Raw genomic sequence first — 20,467 nt, forward strand, 5'->3', positions numbered from 1 at the left:
ATCTGTGGAATAATTTCGAAACGGACCTGAAAATTAGTAAATCGCTTGCGGAGTTCAAAAACTAATTAAAAAAATACTACAAACAACCTACATCAATCAGAGTTAAAATGATGAATTCTAAACATTAAATATAATGATAAATCAGAACTAAGTTGATAAATAGAGAAAGGTATTGAAATATCCATTATGAATACAAGAGAAAATTGACACAAGAGTACCAGGGTGTGAATGTATATAATCCCGATACAAACCAAAAGTTGTAAACATATCATGGTTAAGGATAAAGTATGAGCCTTCATGGAGACTTCTTTCTTCTTACTTTCTTTTCTGTTTGATATAAAAATGATTTATTAGATACAAACACATAACGGGGTAGGACTATATACGTTTTTTACTTCTTCCTACTCCCTTGAACATAACTGTGTTGAATGAAGACTGATTTCTTTCTATTTTATTTACCTTATTTTCTGTCAAATTATTACTGTATATCTTTTATGTTCAATTAAAAAAACAAACCAACTCGTTCTCAATTCAAAAGACGGCGTATTTGTTTTCTGTGGCAAGTCCTACGGACACGATGGGACACTCACGCCCACTAGTGGTATAAAAGTTAACCACAGTTGCGAGGTACCCAGCGTTTGCTGATAATGCATTCATCCATTCGGACATGCGTAAGACTACACTGGAGGAACACTGCTTCTCAGTTTAAAGGCAAATAATAATTTGGCTGACTGTCAGTGATGTCTGGATCGATTCTGTAACATTGATTCCCTTGATAGCAGGTATTTGTGCTCCAAAATTGATTCTCAAATCACAGCTACTTCGGTCATTTGTATCATTAACAGTCACCCCAGTGAAAATGTATCCGTTGCAATCTTGTCTAAAATGATCCACGTGTGTGTGAGCTCGTACACAAACACAGGCATGAAAAAAGACATGTTGCACAAACGCGAAAATAAATACATTGTATAATATTATCCTAAACCACTGTTAACTCTATTAAGGAAGGAAACAATTAAAGTTGTCACATCACATCTCGTGTTGTTCAAGAACCACCTTTAATTTTACAAGGCATCATAGAAGGCCTATATGACCAACTGTTCAGACCCGGACCTCCTTACTGTGCCAACAAGAGCAATCAATGTTCTTTAGCTCATTAGAATTTGTTCTGTGTGATGTTGACATCACATAAATCAAGGTATTCAGATTCAAAATCACAAAACTTTATTTGTCCTTGGCGCGAGTCGATTAAATGCATGTAGAGCCGCAATTTAAAACCAAAAACAATAAAGGAATACGATCAATATCTGCACATAAACAAGGCTAATGTTAAAGTACCAAGGCAGATGCAAATGAGTGTGAATTGAAAATGCGTGTGCGAATATACCGTATTCAAGGATAGACAGAAATGTTTGATGAAATTCACGAACTGAGGAGCAGCACAGCTTTCAGCACTAAAGTGACCTTTCTTCTTTGAGTTCTGCAGGTGGGGCAACAAAGTCGGCGTCCTGAAGGCAGCCATTCAAACTTTGTAAACAAAGCATGTGAGGGGTCTTGAGCATTGCGGAACTGATAGCTTGCGTGTCAGATGTTCATTAACAGTCAACAGAGTTCCAGGAGGAGTACCAGTTATTTTAGAGCAGACAGCAATGATTTTCTGTAGGTGGTTTCTGTCCTTAAGGCTGACAAAATGAAACCAGGATATCCTCCGTGCGTGCCAACAAGCGGTGTTTAGCGTGTACACACTGCCACCAGGACTAATTTGCGGCCACTTTACGTTGAAACAAATGCTGTTGTTTGGAGTCAAAACAACCCTTGTGTGCACATGCTAGAGCACTGTTACATCCACTTGAGCAAAAAGTGCTTTACTTACAAAGTGGAGTCCCATGGCTGAGGAAAAGCAACTGATGGTAGTCTCCGGAGAGACCCTGCACTTGTCGGGCTCAGGCCATTGTCCTCAAGCAGCAGAAACAGAGGACGAGCGGGACGGATGCATAGGCGCCGCGGAGGAGCAGGCAATCAAGAGGGGCCCCAACCTGCTGCAGATGCTGAAGGCGGCCGAGAGCAGGTGGGCCCCCCATCAGGGTCAGGGAAGAGAGGGAGAGGAGGCTGGAATGGCGGAAGTCGTCACCGAGGCACTGAAGACTGATATGGTGAGTACAGACGGCGACCAGTGGTGGGAAGTAATTAAGTCATCGAACTTAGTATCCTACCTGACAAGTTTTGCTGGATTTGAGCCTAATTTTGATTTTGAGTTTTTCTGTGTTGAAGCCGAGCCTACTGCTATGTCTTTCTTTAGGTGTACCACAAAGCTCATTACGAGAGCCCCTTGTCATTGATTGGAGATGTGCTCTGTAAATCCAAGACCCACTGCTATTTACAGGCAGTCCAACTGAATGGGACTAATTGTATAGATTACACAAAAGTTCAATGATGCTTTGATTTAGGAGTGCACTGACTTATGAGTCTTCTGAGTTACGGGGTGTTACTCGTTTTATTTTTTATTTTTATGTCGTGAGACAAGATTTGAGTAACAAGCGAGCATCAGAAATGCTGTCAATCGTGTACAGTAAAAAAACAAATAGAGCACAAGGAAATGTAATCCCTTGGTGTAAAGGCAAGGAAAGCCAAAGTCGCTATTGATTGAATATGACAAAGCAAACACACAAATACAAAATAAGAACACTTGCTTACTGCTGTCAGGCTGCTGAATAAAAATAACAATAATAATAATAATAATAATAATAAAATGATGTGAAAGATAATTATAAATAGCACTGCGTGGTTATATTGCACTAAATTGAATGGTGTTTGTTGTTGTTTTTTTTCTTCTGTCTTCTTTCTACCTACATTCTTGCTGCTGGAGGCTGTAAATTTCCCCAGTGTGGGACAAATAAAGGATATCTTATCTTATCTTATCTTTCAAGGAGCTGCTGCAGGCCACAATTCACACCCAGAAGCTCATATGCAGAGTAACTAGCCAATCCACCTTCTTCAAGCCATTTTCGCGGTCATACATTTTTTGGTACTTATGTACATTTCAGAGTCTGTACTTTATACTTTCACTTCAATACAGGACTTGAACAAATACTTTTATCAGACTATTTTTACACAAATATCTGCACTTCTATTTAAGTACAGTGTGAGCATTTTGTCACCGCTGACAGCAACACACTTGTACATGCTTCTTAGGTTTTGAGTTTTTCGGTGCGACTTGGAAGATGTGCAAGAACTGTGAGTCTGCATCTAACAGAGTCAATATTTTTTGTTTTAACCTGTACACCCGAGTGAATGTTTGACCAGGCACCAGGAGACACCGCATAGACAAGACACTTCAGTGGGTGCACCTAAATAATCTTATGATATCAACACAAAGTACCCAAGTGTCTTCCTGACATTTCCATAATATTCTGTTTTCAAAACACTTCATTAATCAAAAACATGAAAAAAAATCCTTATTCCATTTTGTAGAAATAAGCAGTTGAACATGAGTTGGTTTCACACAAATAACCCATTTTGGACCAAGAAATTCATGAATTAAGCTTTTTGTGAATAGATATATTTTATGCACAACAGTGACTTTTAATATCCATCCATCCATCTATTTTCCGAACCACTTAATACTCACTTGGGTTGCGGGGGGTGCTGGAGCCTGTCCCAGCTGTCTCCGGGCAGTAGACGGGGGACACCCTGAACCGGTTGCCAGCCAATTGCAGGGCACACAAAGACGAACAACCATCCGTGCTCACGCTCATGCGAGGGACAATTTAGAACATCCATCCATCCATCCATCCATTTTCTGAACCGCTTAATCCTCACTAGGGTCGCGGGGGTGCTGGAGCCTATCCCAGCCGTCTTCGGGCAGTAGGCGGGGGACACCCTGGATCAGTTGCCAGCCAATCGCAGGGCACACAGAGACGAACAACCATCCACGCTCACATTCACACCTAGGGACAATTTAGAGCGTCCAATCAGCCTACCATGCATGTTTTTGGAACGTGGGAGGAAACCGGAGCACCCGGAGAAAACCCACGCAGGCCCGGGGAGAACATGCAAACTCCACACAGGGAGGCCGGAGCTGGAATCGAACTCGGTACCTCTGCACTGTGAAGCCGACGTGCTAACCACTGGACTACCGGGCCGCCCCAATTTAGAACATAGGTGTCAAATTCAGGTCCGTGAGGGGCGCTGTCCTGGATGCTTTCCAAGTATCCCTTTTTGCAACACACCTGATTCAAATGAACAGGTTCAATGTCAGGCTTCCGCAGAGCTTGCTGATGATCTGTTCATTTGAATCAGGTGTGTTGCAACAGGGAGAGTTGGAAAACATGCAGGACAGCGGCCCTCCAGGACTTGAGTTTGACACCTATGATTTAGAGCATTCAACCAGCCTGTCTTGCATGTCTTCGGAATGTGGGAGGAAACCCACACAAGCACAGGAAGAATATGCAAACTCCACGCAGGAAGACTAAAGCTGCGATCGAATCCATGACCTCTGCACTGTGAGGTCGACGCGCTAACCCCTGACTTTTAATAAATAAATCAAATTAATTCATAAATACAACCAACAAGAATGTGCTTTTGATGGCAAAATAATGTATTTACAAATACTCACACGTGTAATTATTTTATATTAGACAAACTTCAGAAACTATTTGCATGCTATTTCATCATTGGAGTACTTGTAGTGTGTGCGTGTGTTTGTGTGCATCGTGCCATGCGCTCATCATGAACAGGGTTACGGGAGAGGCTGGAGACTATCTCAGCTGAGTTCGGGCAAAAGGCAAACTACGCTTTGAACTGGTCGCCAGTCAGTTGCAGGGCACACATTGAAACAAACAGCCATTCACACGCACATTCACACCGTCACTGAGAACCGATCCTACGCTGCCCACACACACAAGTCAGGCGAGTGTACAATTACACCATCGATGGCGCTCAAGGAGTATATAAGAAAATAGTACTCTGTAATATTGACCTCGATTAATGTTTTTTTTATTCTTGTGTGGTTTTGGAAGTTCCCTTTTAGAGGGTCAATAAAGTGTTTGAATCTGAAACTATTGGACTTCATATACATACAGTAATGACATACCGGTAATTAAACAGAATGTAAGAAAACAACAACAAAAAAATGCCACTTTTTTTTCTATAGTGAAGTGGATATTTGTTACTTCTTTTTGAGTGTGCACCTTGGCCAACTGGGGCATGATAGTACAGACAGACAGACAGACAGACAGAAGAAGCATTTCATACCTTTCTCAGTTACATGCAGTAATATATATTTTTTCAAAGGATAAATACATGCCTCTAAATACTGTTATATAGTGTGTGTGTGTGTGTGTGTGTGTGTGTGTATATATTTCTGGACAATTTAAGAGTGTGTGTGTGTAATCTTTTCAACACTATGTGACTCCATATACACTGTACCTCCATATGTAATTCTCCATATACCAATATTGCCAATTATTACCCATTGCTCCTGATATTGGACTGTGTTTCCCGCGATACACTGAGGGAATCACGACATGACATTCTATCTTCCATTGTGTGTAAATTTACACCGAGCCTCTATTTTTTTTTGACTATCCTCATACAAAGACTGCTTTGAGCTTAGTCTGTGCTTTTGCGAGGCGTGTCTGGTTGCTCTGTGAACTTGTGGCGTCACCTCATGCTTAATGCTTAATACAGCAGTGTGCACTGAGGTCTGCCAAGGTGAAAGCATGAAGAAAGTGTACAGTCTGGTGAATGTGACCAAAGCCAAGGACCAGGATGCTGTACAGTCTGTTCGCATTAAGGTAGTGCTCCCTTTTTTTCTTTGTCTCCTGAAACACATCATCTTTCAAATGGATGTCTTTCTCCATTTATCGATGATTCTTTGCTTAAATGGCCAAATGCATCATTGAATCAAGGATTTTTTTGGGGGGACTCCTAAAGTCAAAATGGTAACATGCGTCCTTTCTTTGAACTTTCACCCTTGCCTCCTTGATCTTAAAAAATAATTTCTCTGCTGTTGCAATGTGATCATTGAATTTGGGTGAACGCTGCCGCACAGCTTGTGTTAAATATTAAGCTGCTTGACTCAAGTGCCACCAAATAGAAGAAAACGGAACCCGCATTCACTCAACTGTGGAGTCACATTTGTAATCATTACCATGGAAAATGCAGCACTGGCTTCATTGTTATTATTGGCTCAAAATAATTAGATTTTAAACTAAATTATGTACTACGTTGTGACAATATTACCTAATTCAGGGTCATTTAGTTGGGACAAGGTCACAGTCTCATTGTATTGTGTTGGGATGAATTGCAACACACTCAGTCATTAGAGTAACCTTGATGAGAGGTCACAGTCGGGCCGTGAAAAAGATGCGGATAATAATGTAATTTTTTTCACACGTTTTTTTTTTTTTGACTAAGAAATGGTAACCTGACACTGTTGTTTGGCTTGACAAATTTACATAAGAAAGCACTGATAAGCAATTTTGGTACAGATTTCAGCAATGATCATGGCAGCGGGCACACATGATTTGTTTGTTTGTTTGTTTTTTTTGTTTATTGAACATAAAACATATACAGTAATAATTTGACAGAAAATAAGGTAGATAAAAAAAGTAAAAAGAAAGAAATCAGTCTTCATTCAACACAGTTATTATGTTCAAGGGAGTAGGATGAAGTAAAAAACTTATCTAGTCCTACCCCGTTATGTGTTTATATCTACTAAATCATTTTTATATCAATCAGAAAAGAAAAAGTAAGAAGAAGTCTCCATTAAGGCTCATACTTTACCCTTAACCGTGATATTTTTACAACTTTTGGTTTGTATCGGGATTATATGCATCCTCACCCTGGCACTCTTGTGTCAATTTTCTCTTGTATTCATAATGGTTATTTCAATACCTTTCTCTATTTATCAACTTAGTTCTGATTTATCATTATATTTAATGTTTAGAATTTATCATTTTAACTCAGATTGATGTAGGTTGTTTGTACTATTTTTTTGAATTTGTTTTTGAACTCAGCAAGCGATTTACGGTACTCATTTTTAGGTCCGTTTCGAGATTATTCCACAGATTAACACCTTTGCTAGATACACTTCTTTGCTTGATGTTTGTTCTTGTTTTGAGTTTTTTGAATAAGTTGGTACCTCTTAATTCATAGTTGCTTACTGGAATTTCGAAAAAAAATTCTGAATGTTTTGGCAGAGCAGGTTATTGTGTGCTTTGTACATTAATTGGGCGATTTTAAAGTCAATCGCTTTCAAGGGCCACATCAAATTATGTGGCGGGCCAGTTCTGGCCCCGCGAGCCTCGAGTTTGAGATGTGCTCTACTGGGTTCAACTCTAGAAATTGACTTGGCCAATGCAAACACTTCCACTTGCTCACATGAATAATAAGAGGGTACAGAAAAAATGTGCATGTATTTCATTTGCAAAAAAAAAACCAACAACAACAACAACAACAAAATAACATTTCCATCCATTTGTACTGCTTAAAGTTGAACATAAACAGGCCAAAATACGTTGTGCTGTACATTTGGCAGCCAAATATAAATAAAACAAAAAGAAGAAGGAGAGTTATCTAAAATGTCTAATAAATACAATATACGAGTATTTTGAGTGAACAATGACTGTATGTATTTGCATCAGTAATTCCCATGTGCTTAAATTACTACAATGTATTTGAAATACTTAAAAAGAGGTTCATGCACTTTATCCTTTTTTAATGACATGTATCATGTTTATTTGAGATATTTCAAGCCAAAGCATTTCAAATATTGAATAATTTTTTTTTGTATTTGACCTGTATACTATCTTGCTGACATTGCAGAAGGTTCGGGTCATGACATGAGTCCACATGCAGTAGCCATTAGTATTCTCACAACTGGGGGTATCTCACTTACACAGTGACGTTTGTTAATGATCGGGGGAGTCATTAAACTGAACACAAAAATAACTTTTGGTGCCAGTAGTTGTGTAAAACACACAACTACTAATACACACGAGGAGAGTACAAAAAAGAGGAACATTAATGCTAAAACTGTTAGCTGTAAAACAAAGCCTTTAGAAGGCTATAGCTATGAACAAATGCAGGTGAATATGCTGGTAAAGTCCTCCTTTTGTCTGGAATGTATCGCCCTCGATAAACAGGAGTTCATTGTTTGACTATTTCAGTGAAATGTGTTTTGTTGTTGTTTTTTTTTCTAACAGCAAATACAGTTGACGGAGGAGAAACAAGAATTCAATAAGCGTCCCATCAAGGCTGTCCCGTGCTCACTAGCTCGCTCCATCTCACAGTCGTCCATTGACAGCCACAGTTCAGGTGCCTTTTGTTCATTACTCACCTGTAATTTATGTTTAAATGCCCTTTAACTAAAGTTGTACATTTCCACTCTCATCCCCATCTTAATTGTCTTATTTAAAATCACGATTGTGTATAAAGGCAAACATATGGGCCTTACTGTACTGTGTTGTACTCTACAGTGGGCAGTGCCAGCTCTACGGATGAGACTTCACCTAGAAACAAGGTGCAGAAGACATCCAAGGGCGTCTCAGACTTTTGCATTAAAAACATCAAACAGGCTGATTTTGGACGTCGTGAAATCTGCATTGCTGAGCAAGGTGAGGAAAAGACTCGAAATGTACGTTCACATGCTCAATCACACGCACGCGCACGCACACACACACACACACACATACACACGCACACGCACACATACACACGCACACACACACACACGCACACAATATTCAGTTATTAACATACTCACTGAAACACACACAGACATACACAAAAACACTCTGGCAGACACAAACTTGCTCACTCACAAATACATTTCCCATCACACATCTCACCACCACACACACAAACGCTCATTTCCACTCGCTCTCACACAAACACACACATTTTGCTTTTCATGGTGCTGGTGTCTACACAGAGATGCCCGCTTTGATGGTTTTGAGGAAGAAGGTTGGTGGGGAGAAACCTCTGGCAGGAGCCAAAGTGATTGGCTGCACACACATCACTGCACAAACTGCGGTAAGCATCCTTTTCCCAACTCTCAGTCAAAAAGTCACAAAATATTGAAATGATGAGCTGGTCTCAAACTGCAAAGATTGGAATGTAGCCTTGTATGGAAGCGTAAGTTCGTAAAGTCAAAGTTCAATCTTAGCCACGGCTGCTACATTGCCAGCATGAGTTATTCATGATGTTGATGTCGTATTCTGTGGAATGTGCAAATACGAGAGGTGATACAGCTTCATGTTGAGCAGAAATTACTAATTGCACATCAGTCCGGAAAACAATGCTGCATGTGGCAGTTAGCATACTTAGCTCTTACCCGATGAGGACGGAGACCTACAGCGGCATTGCGAGTTCGAAGCCCTACAGTGGGCTGAGTCCATGTAAGACACCACTATTACATACTGTATGTTTACCCTTGTTTTGGGTCTAGTTCCTTCTGTCCGGCCATGGAAAGTGTGATATCTGAGTGTCCCCACAAAGTTGTGGCATGTACACTCATGTGCACAGCGAATGATTGGTCGAGGCCTCACGGTCACGCCTTGTGTCCCTACAGTTTGGGATTGGCTATTCTTGTCAAGGCGTGGGGTGTTTTAAAATAATGATTACAAATAAAGTCATAAAATGAGGAGTGGGGACAGAGAGGGATGTTGTTTCAAAAAATTACGGTACTTATTGTTTGTTTTGTTTGTTTTTATTAATTTTGTTTAATGAAGGTCTTCCAACTTTCGGCTAACATAGAATGCCAAAAGCCAATGCCAAAAGCCATTGACCCGCTAAAGTAGATAAGCATCGATCTTACGGCAATTCTAAACCTTCAAACAACTGCAGCTTTAACATATTAAAAACCTACGAGAGAAAGAAATCACAAGTGAGCGTTTTGTGGAGATTCCAATCGTTTGCCAGAGTGTGTGTGTGTGTGTGTGTATTTTTCAGGTTCTGATGGAGACTTTGTTAGTGTTGGGGGCTCAGTGCCGTTGGGCCGCCTGCAACATCTTCTCCACCCAAAACGCAGTAGCCGCTGCTCTGGCAGAAGGAGGTACACAATGATAGGACACTTTGTTTTGTTTCCAAGCACTTGCTGTCTTCTTCATACTGTTATTTCCTGTAATGCACCTACCCCGGCCCACTCAGGTACAGCTGTGTTTGCCTGGAAAGGGGAGTCAGAAGACGACTTCTGGTGGTGCATCGACCGGTGCATTGGTGCTGAGATATGGGAACCCAATGTGGTACAAGAGTCACTTTTAATGTAGCTCGTTCAATAGTCTGTCCATCCATCCATTTTCCGATCCGCTTTATCCTCATAGGGGTTGCGGTCTTTAAATAGTTTTACCTCTAAAATCCTTTAAAGCTGTTCGAATTGCAAAAGCAAATTAATAAAAAGTTAAACAATCAACACACAAAAAAAGAACAATCACCAAAGTGACTTAGTGAGAGTACAAGCTACCCGATATTAGGACCACTCGCCGAATTTTTACCATGGTAGCTTTGGCCTCGTGATGAAAAGCACCTGTCTATTCCCTGTGGCCAGGTTCTGGATGACGGCGGCGACCTGACCCACCTGCTCTACAAGAAGTACCCGACACTGTTCAAGAACATACGAGGCATCGTGGAAGAAAGTGTCACAGGAGTTTATCGGTTAGTTCAGGTTATATTCACTAATTCTATTCGTGTTCATGAGTTTTAAATAATCCACGGTTCCTCACTAAGCTCCAAGTACTCATAACTCAAGGCACTCATAAGTCAAAGCACCACTGTCAAACGGCAGAATGATGGAGTTTTATTTTACTTTCATGTTTCATGTCGCACGTTTTGCATCAGCTTGTACCAGCTATCAAAGGCCGGCAATTTGTGTGTTCCCGCCATGAACGTCAACGATTCAGTGACCAAGCAGAAGTTTGACACTCTCTACTGTTGCAAGGAGTTGATATTGGATGGGTAAGCGATCATAGTATTTAGGAACACACACACACACATAAACACACACACAAATGCTCACACTGACACAGGTGACTGACTGCGCTGCTTTCAGGTTGAAGAGAACCACAGACATGATGTTTGGTGGCAAGCAGGTGCTGGTCTGTGGATACGGTGAGGTCAGTGAACATGAATGTGTGTGTGTGTGTGTGTGTGTGTGTGTGTGTGTGTGTGTGTGTGTGTGTGTGTGTGTGGCAGGCCTTTTCATACCACGCCAAACAAAAATGACACAGAAGTGGATGAAAGGGTCAATCACTGGAAGAGCATTTCATTTTTCTGCCTGCCACTACATGTGTAACAAAGTGAAATATTGTAATTAAACTAGAAATGAATCCGGACCGTCAATGAAACCTGACTTACCCTGTGACTTCCCTGGTAGCTCTGCCTGAACTACGGCGGGAAGTTGGTGCCATACCGTGCGCTGTTGCGTCACTTCCGTCATAATTTAATAAACGCAATATATATATATAGTGCCATAGAGGTCTTGCCACATTGGCTCGGGCTGACACTTGCCCCGAGCTATATAAGAGACTGTTCGAATTAATTTCTTGTGGCAGGTTGGCAAAGGTTGCTGCGCCGCCCTAAAAGCGTTGGGTGCTATTGTGTACGTAACAGAAGTGGACCCCATCTGTGCCCTGCAGGCCTGGTATGCTAAACTACGAACACAGGCACATTTCCAGCTAAGCAACCAGGAAATGTCCTCAATGGATCTCAATGAATTTGACACCTTTGCCAAATTTTTATAGCATGGACGGCTTCAGAGTGATCCAGCTGAGTGAAGTTGTCCAACACGTTGACGTGGTCATCACCTGCACAGGTACACATGTACACTAATGTTACATAGACACAGACCTGTCCCGTGTTACAGCTCAAAGTTGCAAAAGTGCTCTCATTCTGTATTTGATATGGATATTTGTGTAAAAAAAATCACTCTGGTTAGCAGAAGGACTGATTCGACTCCTTTACATTTAAACATTCAGACACTGAAACACATTTTGGTTCAAAAGATTCACGAGGACCCACAGGGCCACCATACCTATGTGTCTGGTTGTTATGCCAATCATTATTTTTTTCCCACATTAATAAAGTTTTTATGCCACTGCCTGGCTCTATGTAAACCTACTACAGTGGATTCAACAAATATAGGACAACTTGTAGTACAAGAGCCTTGGGTTGGGCATTGGATCTCGAGAATCGATTGGAATTGTGAGTAACATTCCAAATTCTCCCTGAATGATTCTCATTCTCATACTCCATAATTCCAGTTCCCCGTTTCGATGCCCCGTCTGCTGGGATAAGCAATGTACATAGTTGAATGGTTGTTCGTCCTTGTGTGCCCTGCGATTGGCTGGCACCCAGTTCAGGGTGTAGCCCACCTACTGCCCGAAGGCAGCTGGGATAGGTCGAGGATCCTTTTGAGGTTCAAGCAGATGGAAAAAAATGGATGGATGGATAATTACACAATAAATAATTCTTGAAAGTGTAATATATACTCTTGTGAAGATAAGATAAATAACGTAAATTCAAGTGTATAGGTTTGATACTGATACTGTGAACAATAACCCTGTGAGAAATTCCCAATTTTGTAATTTGTAACATTTTTAAAAGTTATAAATTAACAGAATTACATTTATTGACAAGTTCACAGTATGTCATCTGAAAATAACTGATTTGCTTTGGCATTTACGTCAGGAGTGTGCCAACATTTTCTTCGAAGGGCCACATACCGTACTCCAAAATAAGCGAAAGGATGTACGGTATACACATTTTTTTTAAATCAACTGGGTAATAAAGCAAAACAATATTTTTTCATGATTTTAGGCCGACCAATAATCCTACCGAATGATGACAGATGAGAATAAACTTCTCTTTGTTACTAATCAATGTAGAAAGTAAGTGCTGTGCTGGAGTACGATGCAGACAAATGGCACAGGCCATTTCAAATATTCATTGTAGTCTATGCTGTTGTAATCCAGAATTCCTTGAAACCAGAATCAAAACGATGAACCAGAAGTGTACTGTAATTGTTTTAGGGATACAATTGCCTCGGCTAGCCCTGATGCCGATGTAACTTTGAAAGGGGTGGTTTTGATACACTAATGTCAGCTTTATAATGCTTCACATCGGCTTCGTATAGCATACCACATACTAATTTTCTCAAATCATTATTTCTCCATTTCAAACGTTCCACCATGAACCCGTTAAATGTTTTCCCATGCAGGTAACAAACACGTGGTGGCCAGGGAACATCTGGACAGGATGAAGAATGGCTGCATCGTCTGCAATATGGGACACTCCAACACAGAAATAGATTTGGTATGCTCTGATATTTGCGCGGGAACGCAGATCACTCTGGACTGGTCTTCAGCCAATTACAAGGCATGACAAAAATATCTCAAATTATTATTTTTTTAAATCTGAGATGCAATTAAACCTTTCTAGATGATTTTTGTTTTTTGCACTTATTCCGAATCTGCCCGTGTTTTCTCTCTAGCAATTCAGATTTTCAAATATTTTTTAAAATGCATTTCCATATATTTTGCAATGTCTATGAATTGAGAGTCAGTTCCGCAACAGGTGGAATTTTTTCTGAAACTTCATAGCTTTAAATGTTATCGTATGGTATAATCCGTATTGCGCAAGCTTATTAGATGAAGTTTAAAAACAAAATATGAAAATCTATCAAAAACCTGGTGTCCTTGAAAAAAAGTCAAGATTAAAATTTGCTGTTTAATATAATAGAATGTACAGATCACAACAGACGTGATTTGCCGGTCAAACTGGGATGTGGCAAATTTTGCTGTGACCCACCACAGTGTGAAAATATGTCGACGTTAGCTGTGAGGACAAATTTAAAATGTGATTGCTTCGAAAAACACTCCAATTGTCATTGGGAAAAGTGTTCAAGTTGCATCAGCCAGCACTACTAATTCTGAAGGCCCTGGGCAGATTCCATTGACATGGCAACGTAAGGAAATTGAAATCTGATTGGACAAACAAAAAAAAAGTCCAACTTCCACATAATGTAGTGGAAGCAGGGCTGCTGAGAAAAACGTTACGAAGAGAAAGGCTTGTTGTTGTGTTTTATCAGGCAAGTCTGCGTACTGAAGAGCTGCGGTGGGAGCACGTGAGACCTCAGGTGGACCACATCGTATGGCCAGATGGAAGGAGAATCGTCCTGCTCGCCGAGGTGATGCCACTATACTGTTGATCTATACCAGCTACGATAGAAATGTAACCCATGAAGCAGACAACACCAAAGAACGCGTGAGCTCGACTTATTTAGGGTCGATGAGTAGTGTAGTGTATCGGAAACCTATAATCGGCAAATGGGCCATTAAGCTTTGTAGTTTAAGTGGGGTTAGGTTAATCTCTCCCATGATCGGATGGATGATATGTGAATCTTTTAAAACGATGAATGACCATTAAAATGAGATATGGCATTTTATGTCACATTAAAATGCATAGCAAAAATTATTAGTACACTTAAATAAGAAATATGCACCATCAAGTGGGATAAGATTTGTCATATGTTATACGAGGTCTTAAAAAATCCACGGCCGAATTGTAAATTTTACTCCCAAAAATGTTTCCGAGTGCGTTTGAATCATCAAACGGTGTGGGTTGTCCTAAATTAAGCAGGAAAACTTTAAATGGGCGATTGAGCATCATGCTTTTCATGGGTCATCCAACCTACTTGAATCTGTCCTCTGATTGGGCAGATGCAATGTACAACCAATTCAATTAACCAATGATCACTGAGGATAAACACGTGATGTTTTCACCTCACATCAAAGCTCAAAAAGTAAGTACACCTAAATAAGAAATAAACACCGTCAAATGTCCTGGATAAAAATATTTTCCAAATTGTAACATGGTGATTTCAAGTCAATAAATCAACTAGTTTTTGCTAAATAAAGCAGCTAGCATTAGCAAGCGTGTCATTGAGCTTCCTGGTTTAAGTGGGTCTACCTAACTGCTTTAATTAGCCTGCCGTCTGATTTGATGAATGGGATGTGGATCGTATAAAATGACCAACGACTGCAGGTGTCTCTTGTCTCTCTTATTCTCACTTCAGGGTCGTTTGCTGAATCTGAGCTGCTCCACTGTGCCCCCCTTTGTCTTATCCATCACTGCCACTACTCAGGTGTGTGACCCGCACACACACCGATTGCTCTTTATTCTGTGGACAAAATTGCAAGTATTGTAAATGGAGATGATTAGAGATTCTACTCCTGACTGGTGGTTGGTTCAAGGAGACATCGGATGCATTCACGTGTCACCGCTGAAAAGCGAGCACCCACAAAAAAAACAATCAAAGCAATTGACTTTTGGAGGCAGCGGTTCATAAATTGTACAGTACATTTTAACATACTAAATAATCCTTAAAGTCTCTTCACACTCCCTAACAATCAAGAAATGGGATAAGGTATAACATCACTTGGAGGAAAGGAAGATTCTGGTGCTCGCACAGTTCTCCAAATAAGAGGCAAAGCAGTGGAATTTTGACTGCAACTCCTAAATGTTCAGGCTCTGGCCCTCATTGAGCTGTACAATGCTCCAGAAGGACGTTACAAACGGGATGTCTACCTGCTGCCAAAAAAGATGGGCAAGTTCTTTAACGTTAACTGATAATGATATGAACACAAAATCCCCTGAGTTTTGAAATGTGAATATTTATTGTCACAGATGAATATGTGGCCAGTCTTCACCTTTCTGGCTTTGAAGCTCACCTCACTGAGCTGACTGACGAGCAGACCAAGTACTTGGGCATCAGCAAGCATGGACCCTTTAAACCCAACTATTACAGGTGACATAAACACACACACAAACATTACATTTGAAACAAATTTTGTGGTTCACTAAAACCTTTTTTGAGGCAGATATTGACACCTGGACTCCGGAGACAACCTGTTTATGGGATGTTATTACTCTGAATATTTCTTTGAAGTCTACAGTTATCACAGTGCACTCATGAAGGGATAATAAAAGGTCAGAAATATACTGTATACTGTGTATGTAGGTTCTATTTTTTATTCAAAAGAATTCATCGGTTTGTTGAAATGGGAATGTGGAAATTAGTTGCTGTCATGCAATGTTATCTTTGTAAAGCTGTCAGAGTATTATGAGCAGGCTGGCCAAGAGCAGTTTTTTCGGCAGGAGTGAGGGGGAGGCAGAACAGAAGTGGCAGTAAAACAGGCCATAATCCAGATGTCAGAAATACATGGAGGTGGAACAACCAAATTTCCCTAAATCTTTGTGAGCAGTATATGACCTGATTAGCAATATATGGTTAAATATGAAATAAAGTTGCTGATATGTTTATCACAATATGTTGGTCCCGGATTATTATTGATAAGGTTTACCATTTGCAGCATTGGGACACAGTCTCAGTCTGACAGACAGGTGGGGCTCGCGCTGTCATTTCCCAAATACAAATTTACATCTTAAGGTCCATGGGCTAGTATAATTTTTGTTGTCACCAGTATGGGCAGGTCAGGGTACTATTCGAACAACTGACTGATTTGTAATTTCATGAGCGTTTTCTAATATAACCCTTCCATGCGCCAATAATGATAACCTGTAATCTGATAACGTGATAAATTGTCCACTGTAGTAACAGTTGTCCCTGAAAGGCATTTAGAGTCTGATATGGAAACAAAATCAAATGTTAATTGAAAAAGCCAAAGAGCTCATTGAACACAAAAACTCTCAATTTAAAAATATTTGTCTTCAAAAACTAACTACAAAATTTCCACCCAAGTATAGAAGCATGATTCCGAAAGTGTCGTCCGTGTGTCACCCATCTGAGCAGCAGACTATGGGAGGAGAAATTGGTGTGAAGCTGTTGTCATGTAAATTAGCCTAGACCCAGAGACTTACTTTTCGATCCCGGGATCTACCTGTCATGATCCTGTTTTGGTCTGGCCAGCAGGTGGCGTTAGCGGACTTCGGCACGCACCTGCTGCCAATCTTTAATTTGTGAACACTGTATTTAAGGTCTCTTCTGCATTGCACCTGTGTCAGAGAATTGTTTTTGGTATTGCTATTCTCGCTGCTCATGGACTATTTTGCTATTGACCTCGTCGTGTTTCGCGTTTTGCAATTTCGGTACACCTGCTTTTTGTAAGTACGATTTTGGTTTTGTGATTTGGCTTTACGCCCGCGTGTATTTTGATACATTGTTTTAGTTTGAATTGGCGGTCTTTAATTTTCTCCCTTGCCTTTGTGCAAGCGCCTTTTGTTATTCAATTATGTTCTCTCTGGTCCTTGTTTTGACCAGCGCTTTATGTTACCTCTTTGTTGGTGCGATTATAAGCATTAAACCTATTTTTGTTACGGAGACCTTGTTTACGTCTACGTTTTTGGAATCCAGACTTTACTCGGCTCGTCCGAGACGTGACACTACCCTTACCAGCACGCGCGCACACACACACATGCACGCACGCACGCACAGCCTGAAACTGAGGCATGCGATGTACTTTTGCATCCTGTTAACTATCGTAGCTCACACGTACCGTTTTAAAGTGATTCCCTGGGCCCTCCTAGATTCCTATTCTTTTCTTGTGCCCTCGGTGAATTGTACACGAAGCAAACTCTGAATAAGAATAATAATGATAAAAGAGAGCGCAACAGCTCTGATCACAAGCTGCAATTGTAGACTGCTGAGCGCTAACAACTTCCCGTGACGTAATCACGCGCCACCGTAAATTCAAGATTTACCTGCTTTATTTTATTTTTTTAATATTTTTTTGGGGGGGGTGAAAATGAGACTGATAGGATGATTAGGGTGCAGCGTACATTCACACAAAAAATGTATTACTCACATGTACAAAGACACACAAATGGTTGTTTGTTTTTTTTCTTCTCGACACTCCTCGGATCTACTGGGGACCCGTCTTAGATCTACCGGTAGATCAGGATCGACCGAACGGGCACCCCTGCCTTAAAAGCTCCATATATCATTCACACAACCAACCCCCCTAGAAAAAATGCCCACAACTCAAATAAACATTCATATTAAAAGCTTTCATCCATCACTGAGCCAACAGTCTGCAAATTGGGTTACACCAGCTCAGTTTTCACTTCTTTCTGCAGTCTCATTAATCTTCCGCATCCAAAAGCGGCGTAACATCATTAGTGCAAGTCCATCAGAGGGTCGAGGGCTTCTGCATGTAGGAAATGACATTACTGCTGATTTTCTTGTAGCCCCTTTGACCCACGTCGAAAAACAAGACAACATCCTGGGTACAGAACTCACCATTGCAAAGGTGAGGGTGAGGGTTGAGTTTGGGTTAAGTCACGTCACATCAATCGACATCTGCTATCCTCCATCATTGAGTTATCTGTCTGAGAAAACAAGCACCTAATAATACTGCATTATTGATACATTAATCTTATCCGGAGGCCTGTGGCCCTCAAGTGTATTTAGGAGCAAACATTACAGTATAGATTAAATACAAATGTACAAAAAGGTCATAAAACGGTCATTAGGGCTTTAGCACGACACAAGCAATCTACTTTAATGACGCCACTTATTCTCTTGCATTACTCGTGCGTCCATGTGTGTGTGCGTGTGTGACCAGTTGATAATCCATTGGTTAGTAAAGCTCAATGACAGATGGTCACTGGAGGAACCAAGAAGTCTCAGGATTCAGGGTGTGCGTGTGAATGTGTGTGCGTGTCCTTCTCTTTCCCAATCAGGGATTCTCCTTAAAGAGCTTTTGATGCATCACTACACACGCTAATCACGTGTAGCAGCTGTCAGTCGACCTCTCCCTCCTCTATTTCATTGGTCAGGTTGAATGGAAACATTGTTGCTCTGTTACTGGGTGGATTGCTGAATGGATGGATGGATGGATGGTCATCATTTCAACATTCACTGGTTGGCTCTTCGGTTGTTGGAAGAATAGATTGACTGATGAATGAAGATGTATGAATGAAGGATCGTTTCACAATCCATCCATCCATCCATCCATTGATCCTTTCAATCATTGTGCATGCAGTGGATGAATGAATGGGAATCAACGGCCGTTGCTGACTTAGTCATTGACTGACTGGCTAGTTGATTGAATGACAGTCAATATGGCTGACTGACTGATTCACAGACTGACCGGCAACTGACTTACTGAGTAACTCACTGACTGATATATTGATTGAGGAACCGATTTTCAACTTTATTTCATAACTGCATAGAAAGTGCTGCACATAAAGTAAAATCAGACATATAAAAACAAAGACAATTAAAACAATAAATTCATTCTGAATGATTAATTGAACAACTGATAATTTTCTGATTGGAGAAACTGACTTTCGATTAATTAAAAAATTAATCGACTGATCAACTTGACTTATTGAATGATTGAGTACCTAACTGACCTCTTGATCTATTGAGCGAGATACCATTGACTGACAACTGTATTGGCTGACTTATTGATGGATTGATTGATGGACTAAAAATTGAAATTTTTACAGTCATTTATTTACTGAGCGTTTGATTGATTTATTAGATTGATTGGTATTTTATGGACAAAGCGCAGTCGAATGGTGCGCATGGTTTGGAGTTTTCATTCCGTTGGTATTTTCTTAGAGACTCGTTAGAAGCGGGCGGTTAGTGCTGTTGTGGGCGTAAACATAGCAAATAAAAGCAGCTCCTCTCATTCCCTTTAAATTTAGCACAAGAGAGGTACACAGTCTTTGACACGGCGGGATAAGAGATTGATTACATTTGTAAGGAAGTTTGTAAGCAGACCTGCACAAGCGGATGATGCAAAGTTGGTCAGGGCAAGCACAGATTACTGATAAGGAGTGGGCACATGGAAATGGTCAATTGAAGACCGCCATTTTCTTAAAAAGACAATCTAGTCGTGTCCTCCAGTAGTCGTCTTGTTGTTCTGAGACTGCAGACCACTCAGGAGGGAGATGGTATCTGCAAAGCCCTCGCCGATGCGCCTGTCGTCACTCACAATCCCATTTGGTCACTTGTATATTCTGTATTTCTTCACCAATCGACGGTTTATCCAAAAAAAGCCAGACTGCGTGGAACTCTGTTGTAGTCTCTCCATCAGTTTTTGGCAAGTCTAGAACCACCGGATCCTTCCACGCAACCAGAGTGAGTTCTACTATTGCCAAGAACCGCAAGAGAGCTGCTAGGTCATCCAGACCTGTGCGACGCGATGGTTTCAGGTTGCATCCCCTCAAAGATCCAGCAACAGCAACAACAGGCTCTTCCAAAGACTGTGCCATTGATCAGCCTGGAACAGCCTCATTCTACGCCACACCTGAGGCCACTGGACATAGACACCAACATGAGGTAAAAAAAAACAAAACACAAGCACTGATGGATGTCCGTCTTGTCCTATAGTGGCACCATACATAACTGCTCAAGCAGAGACACGCAAAGCAAAAATGTGCTGGTGCCAAAATGGGCAAAGTAGATCAGCCGCACTTGAACAATCCCAGACAAAAGGAT

The 20,467-nt window shown here is 40.8% G+C and overlaps 1 protein-coding gene across 5 annotated transcripts; it reads left to right on the top strand.

The window, feature by feature from the left end:
• The first annotated feature begins 1,713 nt into the window (after positions 1-1,713).
• On the top strand, positions 1,714-15,997 carry LOC127598119 (S-adenosylhomocysteine hydrolase-like protein 1). Of its 5 annotated transcripts, none has more exons than XM_052061712.1 (17): positions 1,718-2,153; positions 8,208-8,319; positions 8,481-8,618; positions 8,936-9,036; positions 9,955-10,057; positions 10,153-10,247; positions 10,550-10,656; positions 10,840-10,956; positions 11,051-11,114; positions 11,553-11,641; positions 11,742-11,812; positions 13,217-13,311; positions 14,087-14,185; positions 15,074-15,142; positions 15,526-15,604; positions 15,685-15,805; positions 15,879-15,997. In XM_052061712.1, exons 1-17 carry the CDS (start codon positions 1,887-1,889, stop codon positions 15,883-15,885), a joined length of 1,734 nt encoding a protein of 577 aa, XP_051917672.1. In that variant the 5' UTR covers positions 1,718-1,886; the 3' UTR covers positions 15,886-15,997. The 5 variants fall into 5 exon arrangements, with proteins under 5 accessions (XP_051917676.1, XP_051917673.1, XP_051917672.1 ...); XM_052061714.1 differs by lacking the exon at positions 1,718-2,153 and adding an exon at positions 5,632-5,795; XM_052061713.1 differs by lacking the exon at positions 15,879-15,997 and having other exon boundaries at positions 1,716-2,153; positions 15,685-15,809.
• The last annotated feature ends 4,470 nt before the right edge of the window (positions 15,998-20,467 follow it).

Source organism: Hippocampus zosterae, chromosome 3 (genome assembly GCF_025434085.1).
Source record: "Hippocampus zosterae strain Florida chromosome 3, ASM2543408v3, whole genome shotgun sequence".
Lineage (NCBI taxonomy): Eukaryota > Metazoa > Chordata > Actinopteri > Syngnathiformes > Syngnathidae > Hippocampus > Hippocampus zosterae.

Excerpts from the sequence above, each read along its gene's own strand:
- LOC127598119 (XM_052061712.1), top strand. The coding sequence starts at position 1,887 with ATGGCTGAGGAAAAGCAACTGATGGTAGTCTCCGGAGAGACCCTGCAC. Across the intron at positions 9,037-9,954 it reads ACATCACTGCACAAACTGCG|GTTCTGATGGAGACTTTGTT; the intron begins GTAAGCATCCTT and ends TGTATTTTTCAG. Across the intron at positions 10,657-10,839 it reads AGTGTCACAGGAGTTTATCG|CTTGTACCAGCTATCAAAGG; the intron begins GTTAGTTCAGGT and ends GTTTTGCATCAG.